Genomic DNA, 19,306 nt, shown 5'->3' on the forward strand with positions numbered 1-19,306 from the left:
CACACTGGAATATTACTCAGCCATAAAAAAGAATGAAATCTTGCCATTTACAATGACATGGATGGAGCTAGGGAGTATTATGCTAAGCAAAATAAGTCAGTCAGAGAAAGACAAATACCGTATGATTTCACTCATGTGTGGAATTTAAGAAACTAAACAAATGAGCAAAGGGGAAAAAGAGAGAGAGAAACAAGCCAAGAAAAACTCTTAAGTATAGACAACAGACTGATGATTGCCAGAGGGGAGGTGGGTAGGGGAATGGGTTAAATAAGTGATGGGGATTAAGGAGTGCACTTGTGATGAGCACCAGGTGATGTATAGAAGTGCTGAATCACTACATCGTACACCTGAAACTGATAAGACACTGTAAGTTAACTACACTGGAATTTGTTTTAGAGCGAGAGAGAGAATGCACACGCATGCACATGAGCAGGGGAGGGGCAGAGGGAGAGAGAGAGAGAATCCCAGCCAGGCCCCATGCTCAATGTGGAGCCCGACGTAGGGCCCAATCCCATGACCCTGGGATCTTGACCTGAGGTTGAAATCAAGAGTCAGACACTCAACCAACCGAGCCACCCACGTACCCCTTAACTAACTGGAATTTAAATAAAAACTTAAAAAAAGAGAGAAAAAAATTAATGTTCTCTTTATACTCCAAATTTTAGTCCTTGGCGGTTTTGTTTTGCCTCTCAATTTGGAGAGATATGCTGACTAAACTAACTTCTTGTTGTTAATCTACACTTCTACTTGGTCTATGGTTCTCATTGTAAATGTGACCATATACTTAGAGACCTGAGACTCCTGTAATAACAATGGCGATGATGATGATGATGATGATGATGATGGCTAATGTTTACTGGGAGCTTACAGTGTGACAAACATCAAATGATTTGAACAGCACAAATCATTATTTTTCCCATTTTATAGATGGGAAGACTGAGGCCCCAGCAGATTAATTACCTGCCCAAATCAAACAAGTAACAAGTAGGCTTCAAACTCAGGAAATCTGGTTCTAGTGCCCAACTTCTTTCCCTAGTACTTTCTATAATTCCACCCTCCCATTGCCTTCCCAAAATTAGGGATAATATTTCAAATGAAGAATCTAAAAAGGAGCTCCCACTGGTGGTATTTTCACCTGCTCCATGTTCTCATTTTGGAAATGTCAACTCGTTATTTATAAATCTAATATACAATTGGTTTAAGCTACCTTGGGAGCATTTGGTATCTCATTGTAGATTTCCACTTGATTTTTTTCAATAGCTTGTCAATTATAACTCAATTTCATTTTTTAAGTCAGCTCTATGCCCAATGTGGGTCTCAAACTCACAACCTCGAGATCAAGAGTCACATGTTCTACCAACTGAGCCAGCCAGGCGCCCCAGATTCCCAACTTAATTTTAATGTGTTGTGATTTTAATAGGAATTGTCTTGTGGCATACACTATTTAAAACTGGGCATACACCCAGATCAGGGGCGCCTGGGTGGCTCAGTCGGTTGAGCGTCCGACTTCAGCTCAGGTCACCATCTCGCGGTCCGTGAGTTCGAGCCCTGTGTCGGGCTCTGGGCTGATGGCTCAGAGCCTGGAGCCTGCTTCGGATTCTGTGTCTCCCTCTCTCTCTGCCCCTCCTCCGTTCATGCTCTGTCTCTCTCTGTCTCAAAAATAAATAAAAACATTAAAAAAATAAAATAAAATAAAAAAATAAAACCCAGGTCAGAATTTACATATAAAAACACAAATAAGAGAGAATAACTATCAGCTTTCAAATGGAAAATAAATTAAAAGATAATTTTATGAAACTGAAACCAGACCATTCTTTGCTTATAAGGCATTCCTTAGCAAGTACTTCATGTTTAACCTGAAGAACCATCTGTACAGGACAGCAAGTTCTTTGGCAAGGGAACTAGGTTAGATGTGGTAACAACCATCGACTGTATATGTAGAGATGATTCTCATTCTTAATTCTTTACTGCTTAGGGCTCTTGCATCAGTATTGTAATCTGGGAAGCAAAACCCAGCATCCGAAAAATGACAGTAATGGAGGAAGGGTTTGAGCAGAAAATACCTACAACACAATATGTTCTTTGACACATTTACCCACGAAGAGGGAAATTTGCTCAAAGTGTTAGGCCTCTGGGGGACTACACAGAACGTGGTGGGCTGGAGAATCACCAAAGGCTTTCTCTTTGTTGCCTCGCTGGCAACAGAAGAGGAGGGTAGAACTCCTCTCCGCTAGTCAGACTAGACTATTTAGAAGAGCAGTGGGATATCAACATTTCTAAAGAAGGGAACTCTTCTTATAATTGTAGGTAAACAGAAATAACCTGAAATATTAGGCAGAACTGAGAAAATGAAGCCTTCCTATGCGGCGTAGTACCCCAGATAGATGTGGTAAATGTTACTAATGGTAATGGTAATTATGATGAAATCTGGGGTAGGTAATGTGACTTACATTTAACGCGTTTCATCATTTGGACACAAATGCTATTACGCAAACATGGGGAAGCCTGAGAGTTTGTACATTGAGACCAAAGGGTTTCAGATGGCATACTTATGATAAATAAGCTGTAAGGGGGTATTCTTTTTATTGAGACTTGACTCATTCATCTAAACGTGAAAAAGCTGAACAAATCTGTGAGGAAAATGGATCGTTTCCCCAAGATACAGAGATGTAACACAGAAGTCATCACAGGTCACTGAAAATCATGGACATTTTGAAGACGAAAGTTTGATTAGAGATAAAATAAATGAGACTTAGTTCTGAAACCAGCAGAGCAAATGCAATTCTCAAGCTGATGAGTAATAGTTTTGTTTATACCTCTAGTCAAATAAACCTAGACTGGATGTAGTCTCAGGGAGACAGAAAAAAATCTAGAAATTCTTGGGAATCATGTAATTTTAGAGGAAGAAGTCACCCATGCAATTATTTAGTTTCTAAATCTCCTAATGTGTACAGGGATGAAACCGAAGAGATCTGTTCGTTGTTATGGGCCTGGTTCAGGCAGAGCAGAAGACCGCTGAGCCAAGGACTTCAGTGAAGGTCTCCTACCTTTACAGTTTCCTGTATTGGTTACGCCTTATTCAGTGTACTTTGTGAAGTCCTAATGGAAGCATGTTAGGTCTTAAAGGGTGACTTCCTGAATTTCATGTTTGGTCCAGTAGGGTTAGCTTGTAAGTGCTCGAAGATGCCAGTTAACTGGGGCTTTTATTGTGTGAATGGTCCAGTGCCTTTCATCAGCCAGGTTATTCTAAGATATAAGGACATAGAATAGGCAGGATACTTGGTCTGAGAACGCTCATTTCATGACACATGCCATTTTTATGAAACAAAAGCAGCTTGGCAGATTATTCATTTCTTGTGAGTGGTTTATTCAAAGTTAAAAATAAGTTTCATTTTAGCAATCTTTAACTACCATAGCCATTTTACGGGGGGCAGGGGTGGAGGAGAGCAAGGGAGACAGTCATTTTATCATATGTGAACCCTGCTCAGTGCTCTTACAATTTGGTCTAAGTTACTCTTGTTAAAATGTGGTTGCTGTGTCGAAACCTCTTTCCTACTAGTTGTTATTTCTAACACTAATATCTTTACTAATATCTCTAAAAATAATTTAGCCTATTATTAACTTCACATTCAGAGTCACAATACTTTGGTGAGGCAGGACGAAGTTATATTACCCAATTTGACAATGAGCAACATTTCATGAGGCACAGAAAAGTTAAGCAGATTTCTCAAGTTCACAGCTATTTGGTGGAAAAGTCAGGACTAAAACTCAGGCCTTTTGACAACACATTCTCCTGGGTGTGTTCTTTTGATTTAGAAAAAGGACCTTACTTGGCACTTTTCTTACAGCACTTCCCTCTCTATTTTGTATATGACTGTCTCTTCCTTTGATTATAGCCCCACAAAGTTCATGAACATAGCAAGTACTCAATAAACTTTAAAAATTTTTTTTAAGAATGAAGATAGTGAGACTCACTTTTATAAGATGGATGTTATCTGAGGTAGGATAGTGAGGCATTATATATTATTAGTTCAATTCTCTCCCCTTTCATCACAGTTTAATAGCTTTCAGTCTAATTAGCAGATACTGGGCAGAAGGCTTGCATCAAATTTCTGCAATCATCACTGAATTATTAGCTCAAAATATGGGCCTCAGTTTCTTCACTAAAAACATGAAAATGTAGTATTTTTAATATGAGAAAAATAGTTTCATTTTCAGAATTACATTTCTTGGATGGTAATATATTGTTTTAAGTTTTACCATGTACCCAGCACAGCTCTGAGCTCTTGATTTAGGTAAGTTTTCTAACGTTATAACTCATGGCTTGGGTGCTATTATTATGCTCATTTTTATACATGAGGAAACTGAGGCTTAGAAAGTTTGAGTAGCCCAAGGTTTTGCAGTGAATCAAAGGCAGAGACAGCCGAAAATCTAGATCTGACTTCAAAATCTGAGTATTGATATTACACTATATTTTACGTATAGCTTTACAACTCTGACGCAAATTTCCGGATGGCTAAAACCCTCCCTATTTCAGATACTTGCACCCCAAGTAGAGGTGTTTCATGTTCTACTAAGATAAAAATTCAATCTAAGGAAACTCTTTTTTTGTAGACATTATTTGTTCTAGACCTGAGACTGTATCTTTACGCTACTTTATTTAGCTTGCAATATGTTCCCAACACCCACCTTTTAAGTTTTTTAAATGGTATTTCAATTCCTCCTTCAGTTTTATGCTCAGACACCTGTATGCTTTCTCTACGATTCCCCCAAGTGGAGAAGAGGAAAAGAATAACATTTTCTAACATTATATTAATAGAGAGTTCCAGATTATTGGTATGTTTTAATGAGCAGCCCATTGAACAGGTTTCCTCTCTAATTGATTACAACTCCCACTGGAACACCACTACCCCAAGGCAGAACGAAGGCCTTGGCATTTCCTTCTGTCCTTTATAATCAGTTTGGTTGTTAGGATTAAGTTAACCCGACAACCAAAGAACGTTATGCAGCGGGAGATTGAACCTAGTAATTCAGCTGCCTCCTTTTCAGAGAGACAACTGAGGTCCAGGGAATTTACAGCGGTCCGTGTATTTGTATCTGCGCTGTCTCAGCATCCAAGACTCTCCAGTAGGAATGTAATAAAGGGAACACCTGCTGGCTGATGAGAACTTCTGGACTGGGTTTCAGTGCGAGGAAGAAGAGGGCCTAGCGTTCGAGAGATAAACTCTAAAGGTATAATCCTTGGCTCCCAATCCTTTCTCTGCTCCCTATTAGCTGTGCTCTTTTGGCAATTTACCAAACTGCTCTGTGCCTCCGTTTCTTTGGGGGGGGGGGGGAAATTGTACTTATGTCACGTGGTTGGCCGATCGATACCTTTAAAGCATTCAAATTAGCATTTAACCCGTGGTTGAAGGCTCATGAACCATTAGCTGTTCCTACCAAAAATTTCAGACCGTTGAATTTTGAGCTTTCCTGATATTCACCTCCAGGAGTCCTTTTGAAAAAGTCTTCTAAACAGATACTTGCATTTTCAAGGAACTCAAATGGTTCCCTTTTTTACTAAGTCTGGGCAAATAGATTCGATATACACATCACACACAATAACCACCACACACATCGTGCGGCAAAAGCAACAGCAGTGGGGACTGGGGGGAGGTGACCGAGGGGTACAGAGATGCCCCGGGAGCAGCTGCTGGCCACCAAGAGCAAGCAGTTCAGGTGAGAACGGCCTCCAGCCCGGGGTCGCGCGTCCAGCTGCACCGGGGTCTCTTGCCCCTCGAGGGCCCCGGGCTGGGGGTGGCGGGGGGTCACTGAGGGGCACACACAACTGAAACTGGCTTCAAGTTTGGGCTTGTCCACCGCACTGCTTAAGACAAAGGGACATCTTAGCCAGGTCACTTTTTTGGTTTGTCGCCCTCCTCTTCCCAGCCTCCTGGTTTTGTCCCCAACTTCCCCCAGTCCTGGCTCAACGACGACCCTCACGTCGTTCCCTTTGTCTGGCGGCCACCCCGTTCCCCTTTGTTGTCCACGGTTCCTCCTAGCGAAGGGTGGCTGTCCGCCGACTGTCGGGAAGGACGACGAAAAGGGTGACCGGGCAAAACCCCGCCACGTCCGCACCGCGCAAGGCCGCCTGCGATCGGCCCTCGGCCGCGACCGCCCCTCGGCCCCTCACCGAGGCCTGAGATGGGGGCGGGGCGCGGCGCGGCCAGCGCCCTCTGATTGGCTGCGGGCGTCGAGGCGCCGCACCGCGATTGGGCGGCGGGGCTGTCTGGCGCGAGGGCGCGCAAGGTGGGGAGGGGGCGCTGGAAGCTGCTGGAAGTCAGGGGGCGGGGCGGGCGCGGGAGCGGGCGCGGACGCGGGCGGGAGGCCGGGGGCGCGGGCGCGGGCGCGAGCGGGAACGCGGGCGCGCGGGCGCGGGCGGGGGCACCGGGGGAGGGCCGAGCCGGTCACCGCCCCCGGCCCCTCCCTGGCCCCGCCCCGCGCCGCTCACACCGCGGGCGGCCAGGGGGCAGGCGCGCCGGCTGCATCCCCATCCTCGGCGTCGCCCGGCACGGCGCGCGGGCGAGCGGCGCGGGCGGCCGGAGCGCGGCAGGCGGAGCGCCAGGCCGGCCATGGCCACCACCAGCACCACGGGCTCCACCCTGCTGCAGCCCCTCAGCAACGCCGTGCAGCTGCCCATCGACCAGGTACCCGAGGAGGCCCTGCTGGCGTCGCGCCCTCGCCGCCCCCTCCCCGGCGGTGTGCCATCCGCGCGGGAGCCGGGACCCCGGGCACGGGCTGCGGCGGGGGCCGCCCCTTGAGGGGAGGGGGCGACCCGCCTGTTATTGTCCGCACGCCATCTCGCGCCAGCCGCCCCTCCCCGGCGTGCCCACCCAGCCCCCATCCCGGCCGTGCCCGTGCAGCCCGGGGGGGCTCCGGGCACCGACGTGCGCGCGTGCATGCTTGGCCCTGCTGCCCGCCACAGCAGCGCCCCGAGCCGGGTCGTGTGTGCGCCGGGCACTCGGCGATCCGGAGTCCCGAAGCCACTCGCAGTGCGTGTGGGCACGGGTGTAGACGGTGTAGAAAGGCTGTGCTTTGGTGTCTGTGCCCTGCGCGCGTGGCACCGAATGCCCCACGGGGAAGCAGGATGGATGGACCTCAGCGGAGAGTGCACTAGACCCGCGAGCGTGGCGCGGGGGTGGCCAGCTTAGGGCTCCGCGACCTGCACCTTGGGACAGTTTGCATTGAAGTGTGGCTTATTGAACAGAGAGGCAACAGTTTGCGGGGAAGGCAGAGGTTATGAAGAAAAGTCAAAGTCACATAATAATCCCAGGATTTCTAGCTGAGAAAGTTGCAACCTTGTGGTTGGAAGAAGCCACCCTACCCCTCTCTTCCACACCCCTCAAAAACAAAAAACAAAACAAACAAACAAAACCCCCATATGACACTGTTTGGGGAAGGGAGGTGTTTAAAGGAGGCCAGTTGAGCTTGTGTGAAAGGCCTAAGGGTTTTTGAGAAATAAACAGTAGTGTGATGGGAAAAGCAGCGCCATTTTTATTCAGGAAAAGTTTGGAAGTATTTTCTCAGAGTGACATTTAGGATAGTGACATTTAGGGTCATTGTTGGGGAAGTGGGGCGGAGGGGGGGAGGGCGGAGATAGATAATTGCTGTAGCCCCAGGCTAGATCAACTGAAAATTTTGCTTGCAATTATTTCAGGTGTACTGTGATCTAGAAGTGTTTGGGCTTTACAAGGATCCTGGTTCACTGCCGTTTTCTTGAGAGTGCTGCTGTCCTTTGATGTCATCAGGGATTTCATTTATAAGACAGGATTCCTCTGTATCCAGACTGGGTTTCATAGCAGCCAGATGGGAAACCACTCCTGTGCCTGATACTAGGACATTAACTTACTTTGTGCTTTACTGTTTTTTCTTTTTTTTTTTTAATTTAAGGACTGGTGTGTGTACGACTATGTAAAAAATTCTACCTCTGTTCACATCTGAATCCCTTACTTCTATTTCAGTCATAATTTTTGGTTCATGGTAAAATGCCCATCCCCCACAAATCTTGAGCAACAGTTGTAGGTCATGCTAATAAAGTGCCAGCGGTGAAATTAATCATGTACTATAAGAAAGTAGTTTCCTCTGTTTATTAATAAACTTTTCAGAACTTAGGGTTTTGGGTTTTTTTTTTTTTTAATCTTCTCAGCCCTGTGGAGGATTCTCACTTTTCCAAACTGAACTACACTGTGTGACCTTTTAGTGTTTTTACACCCGTGACTTAAGTAGGTTGCTGCCAGGGTATCGGCAGATGCAGGGTGGGTATCCGTTTAAGATTTTTTTTGATGATGAGGAGCAAGGGAGATAGGCCTCGAACTTTTTTTTTTTTAATTGTAGTCGATTTACAGTATTATATTAGTTTCAGGTATACAGCACAGTGATCGGACAATTCTGTACATTACACAGTGCTCACCAGATAAGTGTAGTTACCATCTGTCACCATGTAACCTTTCGTTAATTTTAGGGAACAGGTGTATTCTTTCTTTCTCTGCTTACCATGATGAAATATATTTTTTTTCCTGTGCTAATACCTTTTATTTTAAAAAAATGTTTATTTATTTATTAGAGAGCCTTTGTGCACTCATGCGAGTGGGGGAGGGGCAGAGAGAGAGGGAGAGAGAATTTCAAGCAGCCTCAAGCAGCTGTCAGCACGGAGCCTGTGGGGCTTGATCCCACTGTGAGATCATGACCTGAGCTAAAATCCATAGTTGGAAGCTTAACCAGCTGAGCCAGTCAGGCACCCCTCCCAAGCAGGCTACACACTGCCAGCATGGACCCCGATGTGAGGCTCCACCCCACGAAGTGTGAGATCGTGACCTCAGTTGAAGTCAAGAGCCGGACGCTCAACCAACTGAGCCACCCAGGCACCCCTCTTTTAGTTTATGTAATGCTTAATAACTTTTTAAAGTGATTTGATATTAATGAAATCATTTAAACATCTCAGCAATCCAGAGCAAGTTCTTTTCGGTACTGAAATAAGCAGGAAACTCAAGGGAAGGTGACAGGACTTGAGATTTTGGCTTTCCTTCTTTATTATCTGTAGGTCTTGATTTGTTATCTTGGACAACCTTCCTTCTCTTGGGACTGCTCTGAATTTTTGCAGCCATTTGTATTTTGAATTGTTTCCTCTTTTCTAAGCACATCTTAAGATTGGATTACTAACCATACATGTCTTAACTTTTTATGGTGATGATAAACTATTTCTTTGAAGCAGTGAAGAATTAACTTTTTTGCTGATAAAACTCTTGGAATAACTACAAACTCTTACTGTAAATTGGATGAATAAAGAGTGATTTAATCATAATTTTGAAATAGAAATTAATTTTTGTAACATGTAAATAATTGAGTTCAAGTTGAGAGGAAGCCTAAGAATTACTTGTAATCAAATAGTGTGATTCAACAGGAAAAAGACAAATCAGGAAATGAAAAGTGTAAAAATATAACTTGTTAGTTTGTTAATTTGGTATGTGCTAATTAAAAATGTTTTGAAAATTTAGGAAATTATAAAAGCAGTTGTTTTTTTTAAATGTTTATTTATTTTTGAAAGAGAGAGAGAGACAGAGAGAGACAGAGTGTGAGCAGGGGAGGGGCAGAGAGCAAGAGGGAGACACAGAATCCAAAGCAGGCTCCAGGTTCTGAGCTGTCAGCACAGAGCCGGACATGGGGCTTGAACCCACGAACTGTGAGATCATGACCTGAGCTGAAGTCAGGCGCTTAACTGACTGAGCCACTCAGGCGCCCCTAAAAGCAGTTGTTTAATGTCAGAGGAAAAACAGAACCATAGGGCCAGAGAACTAGTTCATCTCTTGTACTAGAGTGAGTAGAATTTTTGAAACAATAGAAAATACTGGCCTGTATGGAATATACAAATGTGCATTGCAGGGTAAGTTAAGAGAGAAAAGAGAAATATTTTGTAGTAAGACCAGGCAAGGAAAAGGAACAGATCTTGTCCTAGACTCCTGGGCCGTTTAATCTTTCCTGAGAATTGCAGAGTGACCTTGAGGTAACCATAGTATTTGTTTAGTGTGCCTAAATTTAAAAAAAAATTTTTTAATGCTTATTTATTTTCGAGAGAGAGAGTGCAAGTAGGGGAGGGGCAGAGAGGGAGACACAGACTCTGAAGCAGGCTCCAGGCTCTGAGCTGTCAGCACAGAGCCCGACTTGGGGCTCGAACTCACGAACTCTGAGATCATGACCCAAGCTGAAGCCAGATGCTCAACCGCCTGAACCACCCAGGCACCCCAAGTGTGCCTTAAATTTAAATGAAAATACTAACTCCGCTATGAAGTGAGGGTAAATGATGCTGTAAGCCTGTGGGGTTTCACCTTTCTAGGCCTTGCATTCCAGGTGACTTTATTGGGTGGTTATGCAGGGGGTAGACGGAGAGCGGGTTTTGAGGAGGATTTGGACGCAGGGAGAGCTGTACCGAGACAAGGGCCAAAAGTGCTGTGGAGAAGGCACCAGATGTCGTTGAATATAATTATGTTCTGGATTAGTTGCTGGTGCGGTGAATTTTTAAAAGACCCCGAAGTGAGGAGTAACAAGCAAGAGAGAATAATTACATGTCCCAAATCAACCTGTTTTTTAGAGAGAGAGAGAGAGAGAGAGTGTGTGTGTGTGTGTGTGTGTGTGTAAATCTCATCGTATGTATGTTCTATTCCATTTGATTTACCTCTCTGAGTTACTAGACTGAGGCTGTTCTCTTGCCCTCTCTCTCCTCCCTCCCTTTACTCTCTTTTCTTTCCCTTTTACCATTTTCTGTCCTTATTTCCCATGATGCTGTAATACCGTGAAACTTGAGTAAATTTCCCTAGCGACGTGGTATCCAGGTTGGCCTTCCTGGCAGCCAGTTGGCCTCATCAAGACAGTCCTGTTTGGGGACAGGATTAGTGTTTCAGAGATGATGGACTAAACTGTTCGGGGGGTGGGGGAGAGGGCAAGAAGGAGGCTCAAGATATTTTGAAAGGTTTGGAAGGAGGGAGAAAAGGATGGGTGGGGAATGGCATATGACCTGTCTGTAGCTAATCCTGCGAAGTTAGGCAATAATTACAGTGGATAACACGTTACAGTTTACAGACCTCTTTTCACAGCGTTGTATTATTTAATTGTCCTCTCAGTACCTTGTGAAATCAGGTGAGATTCAAGGTCTGATGTATTTTACGTATATGTATACATATCATATATGTGATATGCTATGTGTATATATATTATATATGTGTTATGTATATATAGATATGGTATTAAGCATTTGAGTAAAAGGTCAATTTTAATTTAAAGTCTTAACATCACTGTTGTAGATACGGATTGCCAGTAGATTTTTGGAGGAGAGAATGGAGATAAAGAACTTCCCAAACACTGGAGGCTGGTGGTAGTGGTTGGAATAGGGGAAAACTGTGTGTGTGTGTGTGTGTGTGTGTGTGTGAGAGAGAGAGAGAGAGAGAGAGAGAGAGAGAGAGGTGTGGAGGCTTATAAAATCCTGTTTCCTTTGGGGTCGGTTGGTTTGTTGATTGACCTTTTCTGTATATTCTCGCCCTGTACGATGTAGGCAACCAATGAAATGAAGGAATGTGTTCAGGGGAAGAGTAGTTTAAAACATTGACTTGCTTAATCCTCCTAGGGTTCTGTGCTATGGTGAACCCCATTTTATAGATGAAGAAATCAGCAGAGTTTTCAGTACTGAGCCTTTTTAAGAACATGGTTTTTAAGGGGAAGAAGGTGAGTGGCAGTGAAACAAGCAAAGCAAGGATTAATTTTATTTTAAAGCCGCCACTTGAATGCTTTAGGTTTAGGACATAAATATTTAACTCATTTGTCTGTCCTGTCTACTTTTACACCCGTAATGAGCATCAGTCTTCATCACGAGAACCCAGAAAATCCTGAGACAATCTGCCGTGGAAGATTCCTTTTAATAAGGAAGGCATATGGGACTAGGAATCTTGAATCTGTATTTCAGGCCCTGTCAGTTAACTAATTTTAGATATGTCACTTTACATAAATGAGTTTCCTTCTGTGTAAAATGTGTGTTGTGCTTAGTTTTAAAATTCCATGATCCTGTGTTTGTTTCATTAACTGAGGAAGCTGCCCCCCAAATTCTTTTTGGCCAGAGTTGGAGGGAATATAAATAAAAACTCAAGGGAGGAGAATGGACTAATACATTTTGAAGAAGTTTTTAACAGTAAGACTCGAAATTGCCTTTCTGTTTAATCTGAGGCAGCTAAGCAAAATGCCACATGCCCTGACAATTGCAGTTCAGACTGGTTTCCCGGTTTTCTGTCCCTTGGTCTGTAGGAAGTCACAGTGTGGTGGAGAGCGGAACAGGCACGACTGGGTCTGCAGCCAGACTCTGCCAGCCCTGTGCTGTTTGGCAAATTACCGTCTTTTTCTTTAAGCCCCAGTCTCTTCAGCTGTAAAATGTAAAATAAATAATAACCTATTTGTAGATGTTGGTGAAGACGAAAACACGTAGTCTGGGTAAAGTGCCTGGCTCCCAGCACACGTTTGATACGCCTTTCCTCCGCAAACTATGGAGTACATGTAAGTTAACATCTGTTCATATGTATTCCATTTTTAATCTTTAGGACTTCTTTTTCAGGAAGGGAAATAGGAGGTTCAGGTTCAGTCATATGCCCACACAGTGATTAAATTAGGATTAAAATCCAGTTTTGAGTTTGGAATCAGAAGTGGTTTTTCTGCTTCTTAATGCTTCAAGAGTTCTTTGTCCCCCTGCTTTAGAACTTCGTGTGTTCGGTACTACCTCGATAGGTACACATAACCCTAGTCTCTGTTTATTGTGGCCCGTCGGGGCTGACTTTCCAGGGAAATAATCAAAACAACTCACACACAGCCTTTGCCTGCACTCAGTTAACAGGCGGGATTCCCCCAGTGCTAGAACTTGACAAGATTTCTTCAAAAGAAAACACACACGACTTTATTTCATTTTAAAATAAAATAAACACAGTCCTCAGAAGAGATCACTTAAAGATTTTATGAATGACACGGGCGAAGCCTGAAGTCATGCTTTGGTCAATGTGTAGAGCGTGGAAAAGAGGGAGGGGTAGCTAATGTGTGAAAAGGTAGAACCGGGACTCAGGAGGAATGAACCGGTGCTAACGACGTGCCCCTTCCTCTTCCTCTGCTGCCAACATCCTGACCGTTCTTCCAATTCTGCCTCCAGTACACCGTGCGTGTCAGTCTGTTTCTGAATCCCATCTCACTGTGACTGATTCCTTACTCGAACCACAAAAGCGTTTTGGGTTCGGTGCTGTTCTGGCACCTACTCTGCTTAGTGATCTGTGCATCCGTCAGGGTCTGCTGGGAGCCGGATTGAACTAGGTAACTGGGGAGACCTTTAAGAACTATTTACTAGGATCAGTGCAGGTTTAGGGAAATCAACAAGGAATGGGACAGTCCCCCAGTACCAGCTCCGCTAGGGCTAGAGAGGCCAGGGGGAGGAAGGAGAAAACCCCAAGGGGGGAGCCCTAGGGGCTGCTCCCTGTGGCGGTGAGCTTGAGGGAGGGGGTTGGGAGGGACGAATACCCCTACGTCCTTCTCATCCTTCCATCTCCTGCCGGTGTCCCCTCCACAGGGCAAGTTGATGCTTCGGGGGCACAGGTGGACCTGGACGGCATTTAAATATCCAGAACAATATGGTTACTAATAAGCCCTGTGCGGTATTACTCGTTTCTCTACAAGTAAAAACCTTTGGGCACACCCCATACAGCACATAGTCATTCTGTCTCTTCTCAGTCGCACGTTTTGAAAGAACAGTTGATGCTTGGTGCTTCCATTTTCCCAATTCCTATTCGCTCTTACAACCATTGCCATCAGGCTTCTGCCTCCAACACTAACAGCCACATCCAGCGGCAGACTTCGAGAAATGCCCGGTTATTTCCCTGCCTAACTCCTCACAGCGTCCACGCTTGCCTGTGCAGTGCTTTTGAAAGTGTGGCTCTGAGGCCACTTGTATCAGAAGTCACTTGGGTTTGTTGTTAAAAATAGATATTTTCAGTGTCTCCCCAGACCTCCTGAATGAGGGCCAGGGAACCTGTGTTTGTGACCAGTCTCCTACCCTAACCACCATCAGAGTTAAAGAGCTTTTTAAGGCTCTCCATATTACTAAAGGGCTATAAAAATGTGACGTATTTTTTTACTTTTTAAAGTTTATTTATTTATTTTGAAAGAGACAGAGACAGCACAAGTTGGGCAAGGGCTGAGAGAGAGGCAGAGAGATAATCCCAAGCAGGCTCTGTGCTGCCCGTGCAGAGTCTGACGTGGGCCTCGATCCCACGAAACTGTGAGCTCATGACCTGAGCCGAAACCAAGAGTCGGACGCTTAACCAACTGAGCCACCCAGGCACCCTATGATGTACTCTTTACATGTTTGTGTTTAATCCTTTAACATGTAAGCTCGAAATAGAATGCAGTGTAATGGTGCTGTTGGCAATATGATCACAAGATTTGGAGAAATAAAATTCGTAATGTACTCTAGAAGGTATGGCCCTGAAATGGAACACGTGTTTTGTTGACTGATGTACACGTGTCCTTTCAGTCCTGTCATTTATGCCCAGTGACTGTGTGTATAACTTCTGGTGTAGACAGTGTGAGGAGTCTGAACGCGGGGCGGGGTCTTCCCTGAAAGGGAGGCCTTCCTGTGAGAGGCGTTGCTCGCCCTGGTTCCTACCATCTGCTAACCTTTGCGAACCATTGGCCCCTGAAGGGTAGGCTTAGAATCTCTGTGTTGTGATGCCAGCTCCTTTTTTATTATTCAGAGCCCCCCACCCCCACCCCCAGACCGGAGCAGTATATTGCCAAAGGCCATGCATTTAGATTTGGAATTTAAATCCTTGTCTGCTGCTGCTACAAGTACTTTGTACTCAGTTACTAAGACTGCCCCGCTCCCTCCGTGCTTTCTCCTGTCTTTTAACTCCCTGCCTTTGATTAAGCTGTTTCCTCTGCCTGAAGTGGGCCCGCTCAACCTCTCTCCTAGGCTCTGGACTCCCACTGGCCCCTCCCTGTCTTCAGAGCAAAAGCCCATTCTTATCCAGATCTTTCTTTCTTAGGAAGGAGTTAATGGGTGCATCGTGGGGTCTTGCCCCTTTCCACTGGCTGCTTCTCAAATGTGAGTATCCTTCCAACTCTAGAAAGCAGCGGTAGGAGAATCCACCTTTGGTTTCCGGGTGATCTGCCCCCCCTTGTTGATGAGGGCGTCCCAAGCAACTGCCTCATGCCCCCTCCTGCTTTAACTCGCTCTGATAGCACCTGCAGCACTTTTTAAAAAAAAATTATTTTATCTGCTTATTTTACAACTCTCCCTGCTGGGAGTTAGAATAGGGGCCTCGGGTGGCACAGTCGGTTAAGCATCCAACTTTGGCTCAGGTCATGATTTCGTGGTTTGTGGGTTCGAACCCGCATTGGGCTCTGTGCTGACAGCTCCGAGCCTGGAGCCTGCTTCGGATTCTGTGTTTCCTTCCCTCTCTGCCCCTCGCCCGCTCACGCTCTTACTCTCTCGCAGAAATAAATAGACATTAAAAAAAAAATAACAGCAAAAAAGGAATAGTGGCCTCCTCTTACTCCTGCTCTTGTCCTTCATGCTGAGGACCAGCATTGGCTTAGACCCTGCTCGGAGGAAGCGGAACTGGTGTGGTGAAAAGCACAGATTGGCACCAACGATCGCCATTTATTAGCTGCTGGGGTTTTAGCATTCGCTGATCTTTTGTAAGCAGGGGTGTCCTGCTCTGTCAGGTGGGGTGGGGTGGGGGGCCGCCCCAGGGGGTGTGGTTGGCCTTGAGAAAGGGCAGCTCAGGGTTGGGTGTGAATGACTACCGAGGTCCTTTCGCAGGGCTTGTGGAGGACGCGGTGTTGTGCGGGGGTTCAGCCCATCCCTGGGCTGGTCCGTCTGTCCGTCAGTGCGTTTTCAGCCACGCTCTTTGCAAGTGTCCGAGTGCCCATCGTACACCTGACCGCGCGCTAGACGTGCGGGATACAACGCAGAAAGCGGCTGCAGGCTGATGCTGTGGTTTTAGGACTGTTTCAGAACAGCCACGAGTAGGAGCAGCTGACCAGGCGGGGGTGGAGGGTCCTGGCCGAGGGGGTCACACAGGCCCGATGCTGAGTGAGCGGGCAGAGGGCCTGGGCAGTCGTGCCCCGGTTCTCAGGGCTCTTTGTCCTGCGACCACTTCACTTTTTCACCCTGTCCTTGCCACTCACACCCTCCCCGGCTACAGGGCGGATCATGGGACCCGGAGATCAGTGGTGACCTCAGTGGATGAGGTGCTTTCTTGTGTTTGCAGCCCAGCTGGGTAAGCTCCCCAAATTGGGTTCAGGTCCCCCTGGGATTTGGTCTCCTGCCAGTGGTGCCTCTTAGCAGGTGCATAGCCTTGAGCGTCATGGGCCTGTGTTGTGAGGCTGACCAAAGACCGCACAGCATTTCAGAAGGAAGCTAGGAGGTCAGAAGGAAGCTACATCAACGCTTTGGGCCAACTTTTATTTTCTTCTAGATGGTGACTTAAAAGGAGACTAGCAAAGCACCCAAGAATTTTGGAGGACTGTGATGATTATTCAAAGGGAAATGAAGATAACCAGGAGAGGTCCCAGTATTCTCAGCTAAATGATTACAGTGTCTGGTGATGAGGGGTGATTAGGGGTGATTGAAAAGAGAAGCTTTATCAGCACTGTTATCAAGAGATTCAGAAAAACGAAGCCTTCCAAGTGCATAATTGTCTTTATTCACAAAGAACAAAGGGCCGCAGCTTGTGGTGCCACGCCCTCTCCCCTTTCATTTGGGCCCTCCAGAAGGTTCCTTTGGGATATTCCCCCACCTCCCCCAAGCCAATCCCAGGAAGCCTGGCTTTCTGCCAGCAGCAGGTGTCATCACTGGATCCTTTCTGGGCAGCCAGTGTCCCTGTGGAGAGAGGAGGCCAAGGGGACCCCCCCCCCAGCTGCCAACCAGGGGGACCTCACTCTTCTGCGAAGGCCCAGGCCTCTGACCAGCTTGCCTTGCTCCTGTCTAGGCAGTGGACAAAAATGTAACATACTTTCTGTGCTAATCCATAATCCCTTAGAAGCTTTCTTAGTTTTTAGAGGGTTTCTGTGCCAAACTAGGTGTTTATGGAAGGTCAGGCTTACAGATAATATCTAATTTTGGACATGTTTAAGTTACTCAGCTACATGCATATTAAAATAAAATAAAGAGCTCCCTGCTTATACAAACAAAAACCTCTGAATCCTTCTCTTTTTTGACACTAAATTTTAGGTAGATCTGTGCACATGGAAGACATTGAGGTGATACTTGTTAACACTGAATGGAGACAGACTTTGCCTTTTTGCAAAACCACTAGTTTCAAAACCACTCGTCTTGTGGGTGCTCAGTAAATAGTGACTGAATTGAATGCATCTAAGTTAACAGTATTAAACTTCAAAGATCAGTGTAAAGACCTTCAGTGAAGTTCTAGAAATTGATTGTATAAAAGGAGAATTGCCGGAGAGCAGCATTCAGGTTTACGAGTAAACCCCTGGGAGTTTTTGTTTATTGGAAGGTGCCGTTCAGCTGACCAGGTCGCCGTACAGCTGATCAGGCCACGGGTTAGGTGAAATAGCAATGCCAGCGTATTTCCAAATTCAGATGTCTAGAGGGCACGGGGCAAGGAAGGTAAATAAATGTAAATGTAGACTCAGCCATCTTCTGAGGCATGGACAGCCTGGCCATCTGGAAAGCCTATGCCCAGTCTAAAAGGAAAGCCCTCACTCACTCTTGCTGATGGTTACCAAAGCTGTTTTTTCTTTTTCTTTTTCTTTTTCTTTTTCTTTTAATTTTTAAAAAAATACTTATTTGTTTTTTGAGAGAGAGAGAGCTTGAGCAGGGGAGGGGCAGAGAGAGAGGGAGACCCAGAATCCAAAGCAGGCTCCAGGCTCTGAGCTGTCAGCACAGAGCCCCATGTGGGGCTTGAACCCATGAACTGTGAGATCATGACCTGAGCCAAAGTTGGACGCTTAACCGACTGAGCCACCCAGGCGCCCTCCCAAAGCTGATTTTTCAAGGGCAGCTGGAATGCTGGATTGTTTGTGAAAATATGACTTTTTTAATTTTGGCTAAAATTTTCTGAAGTTTTCTTTTTTTGAGCTCGAGCAACACATGTAGGACAGATTTAGCTTATTGGCCGTTAAGAAGTAGGTAGCAGTTTCTATTATAGTTGATGGTGGTCAGTCCACTCTGAAGTATATTGCCCTGGCATAGTGTAATAACTATACCAGACCAGATAATAACTGTAGCAGGCAGTCAGCGGTAGAGAAGGCTTGCAAAGCCTGCCATGCAGTAGTTGAAGATGTAATTCTTACATTCATCACTTGGTAACTTCATCCTTAAATTTGCCGACAGAATTTCAAATTAAATTTCACCTGACTAGTTCCTTTCCTTTGGAGTGGGTCACATCTTTGGAAATAATCTTGAGAGTTAATATCCCTTTTTGGTGGGAACGTTGGAATCTCACATTACTATCGTTTCATTCCTTTTTGCAGATCCAGCATTACAATTATTAGTTGATCTAAGTTGTCAAGGCTATTTTATGGGGTGTGACATTTTTAAAAAAAGATCTAGCTAGTAGAGAATAAAGTAATACTTGGAAAGGGCTTGATTGCTTTATAAGCCCCTATCAGGTTTTTAGGTTTTTTTTAGAGTGTACATTGAATTTTGGCCAGAGTATTCTGTCTTGCGATAACTGTTTAGGCTTTGGAGTTGAAGCTTACTCTACAGTATGCTTCACTGTGAGTGTTAACGTGCCGTTTCTAATACCAGGACCAGCACAGCTGCTCATGTTAGCTACTTACCAAGAATAGAAATGACGAAGACTTTTGGTGTCTGAGTAGAGCCGAGCTGATGAAGGTAGAGGGCAGGGTGAAGCTACCCTTATTAGTGCTTTGTGTCTTCGGAGGTGGTTCAGGGGTTCTTAGCCCAAGATGATGCTCCCACCTGAGCTGGCTCCTGTACCTTCCCTGTAGTGTCAGACTAGTGTGTCTTTTCCTTTTGCTCTTGTAGGGTATTTTTAAAGTCACATAGTAAAGTCTTAGTATGTTTGGCATCATGACGGTGAGCCTCAGCCTTCCGCTAGACTTGAATGGAAATTCTAATAAACTGGTTAAAATTGAAGAGAATTGTGGATATCGTCAAGCTGCGTATTTGTTACAATTTCCGATATGGATTGGAAGGATTCCATTCTAAAGAGGTTTCTTTCGTAAGTATAGGAAATAGAAATTAATGGAGAAATACGCTGCCCCA

At 45.4% G+C, this 19,306-nt stretch overlaps 1 protein-coding gene across 1 annotated transcript in view; it reads left to right on the forward strand.

Annotated features, from left to right (window-relative positions):
• The first annotated feature begins 6,483 nt into the window (after nt 1-6,483).
• MBOAT2 (membrane bound O-acyltransferase domain containing 2) overlaps nt 6,484-19,306 on the forward strand; it is a 124,868-nt gene continuing 112,045 nt past the window's right edge. The window contains exon 1 of the mRNA XM_019452572.2: nt 6,484-6,686. Within this exon, the coding sequence (XP_019308117.2) occupies nt 6,612-6,686 (75 nt within the window). The 5' untranslated portion in view covers nt 6,484-6,611. The remainder of the gene's footprint in view (nt 6,687-19,306) is intronic.

The sequence above is a fragment of the Panthera pardus genome, unplaced genomic scaffold (genome assembly GCF_024362965.1).
Source record: "Panthera pardus isolate Hobbes unplaced genomic scaffold, ASM2436296v1 HiC_scaffold_26, whole genome shotgun sequence".
NCBI lineage: Eukaryota > Metazoa > Chordata > Mammalia > Carnivora > Felidae > Panthera > Panthera pardus.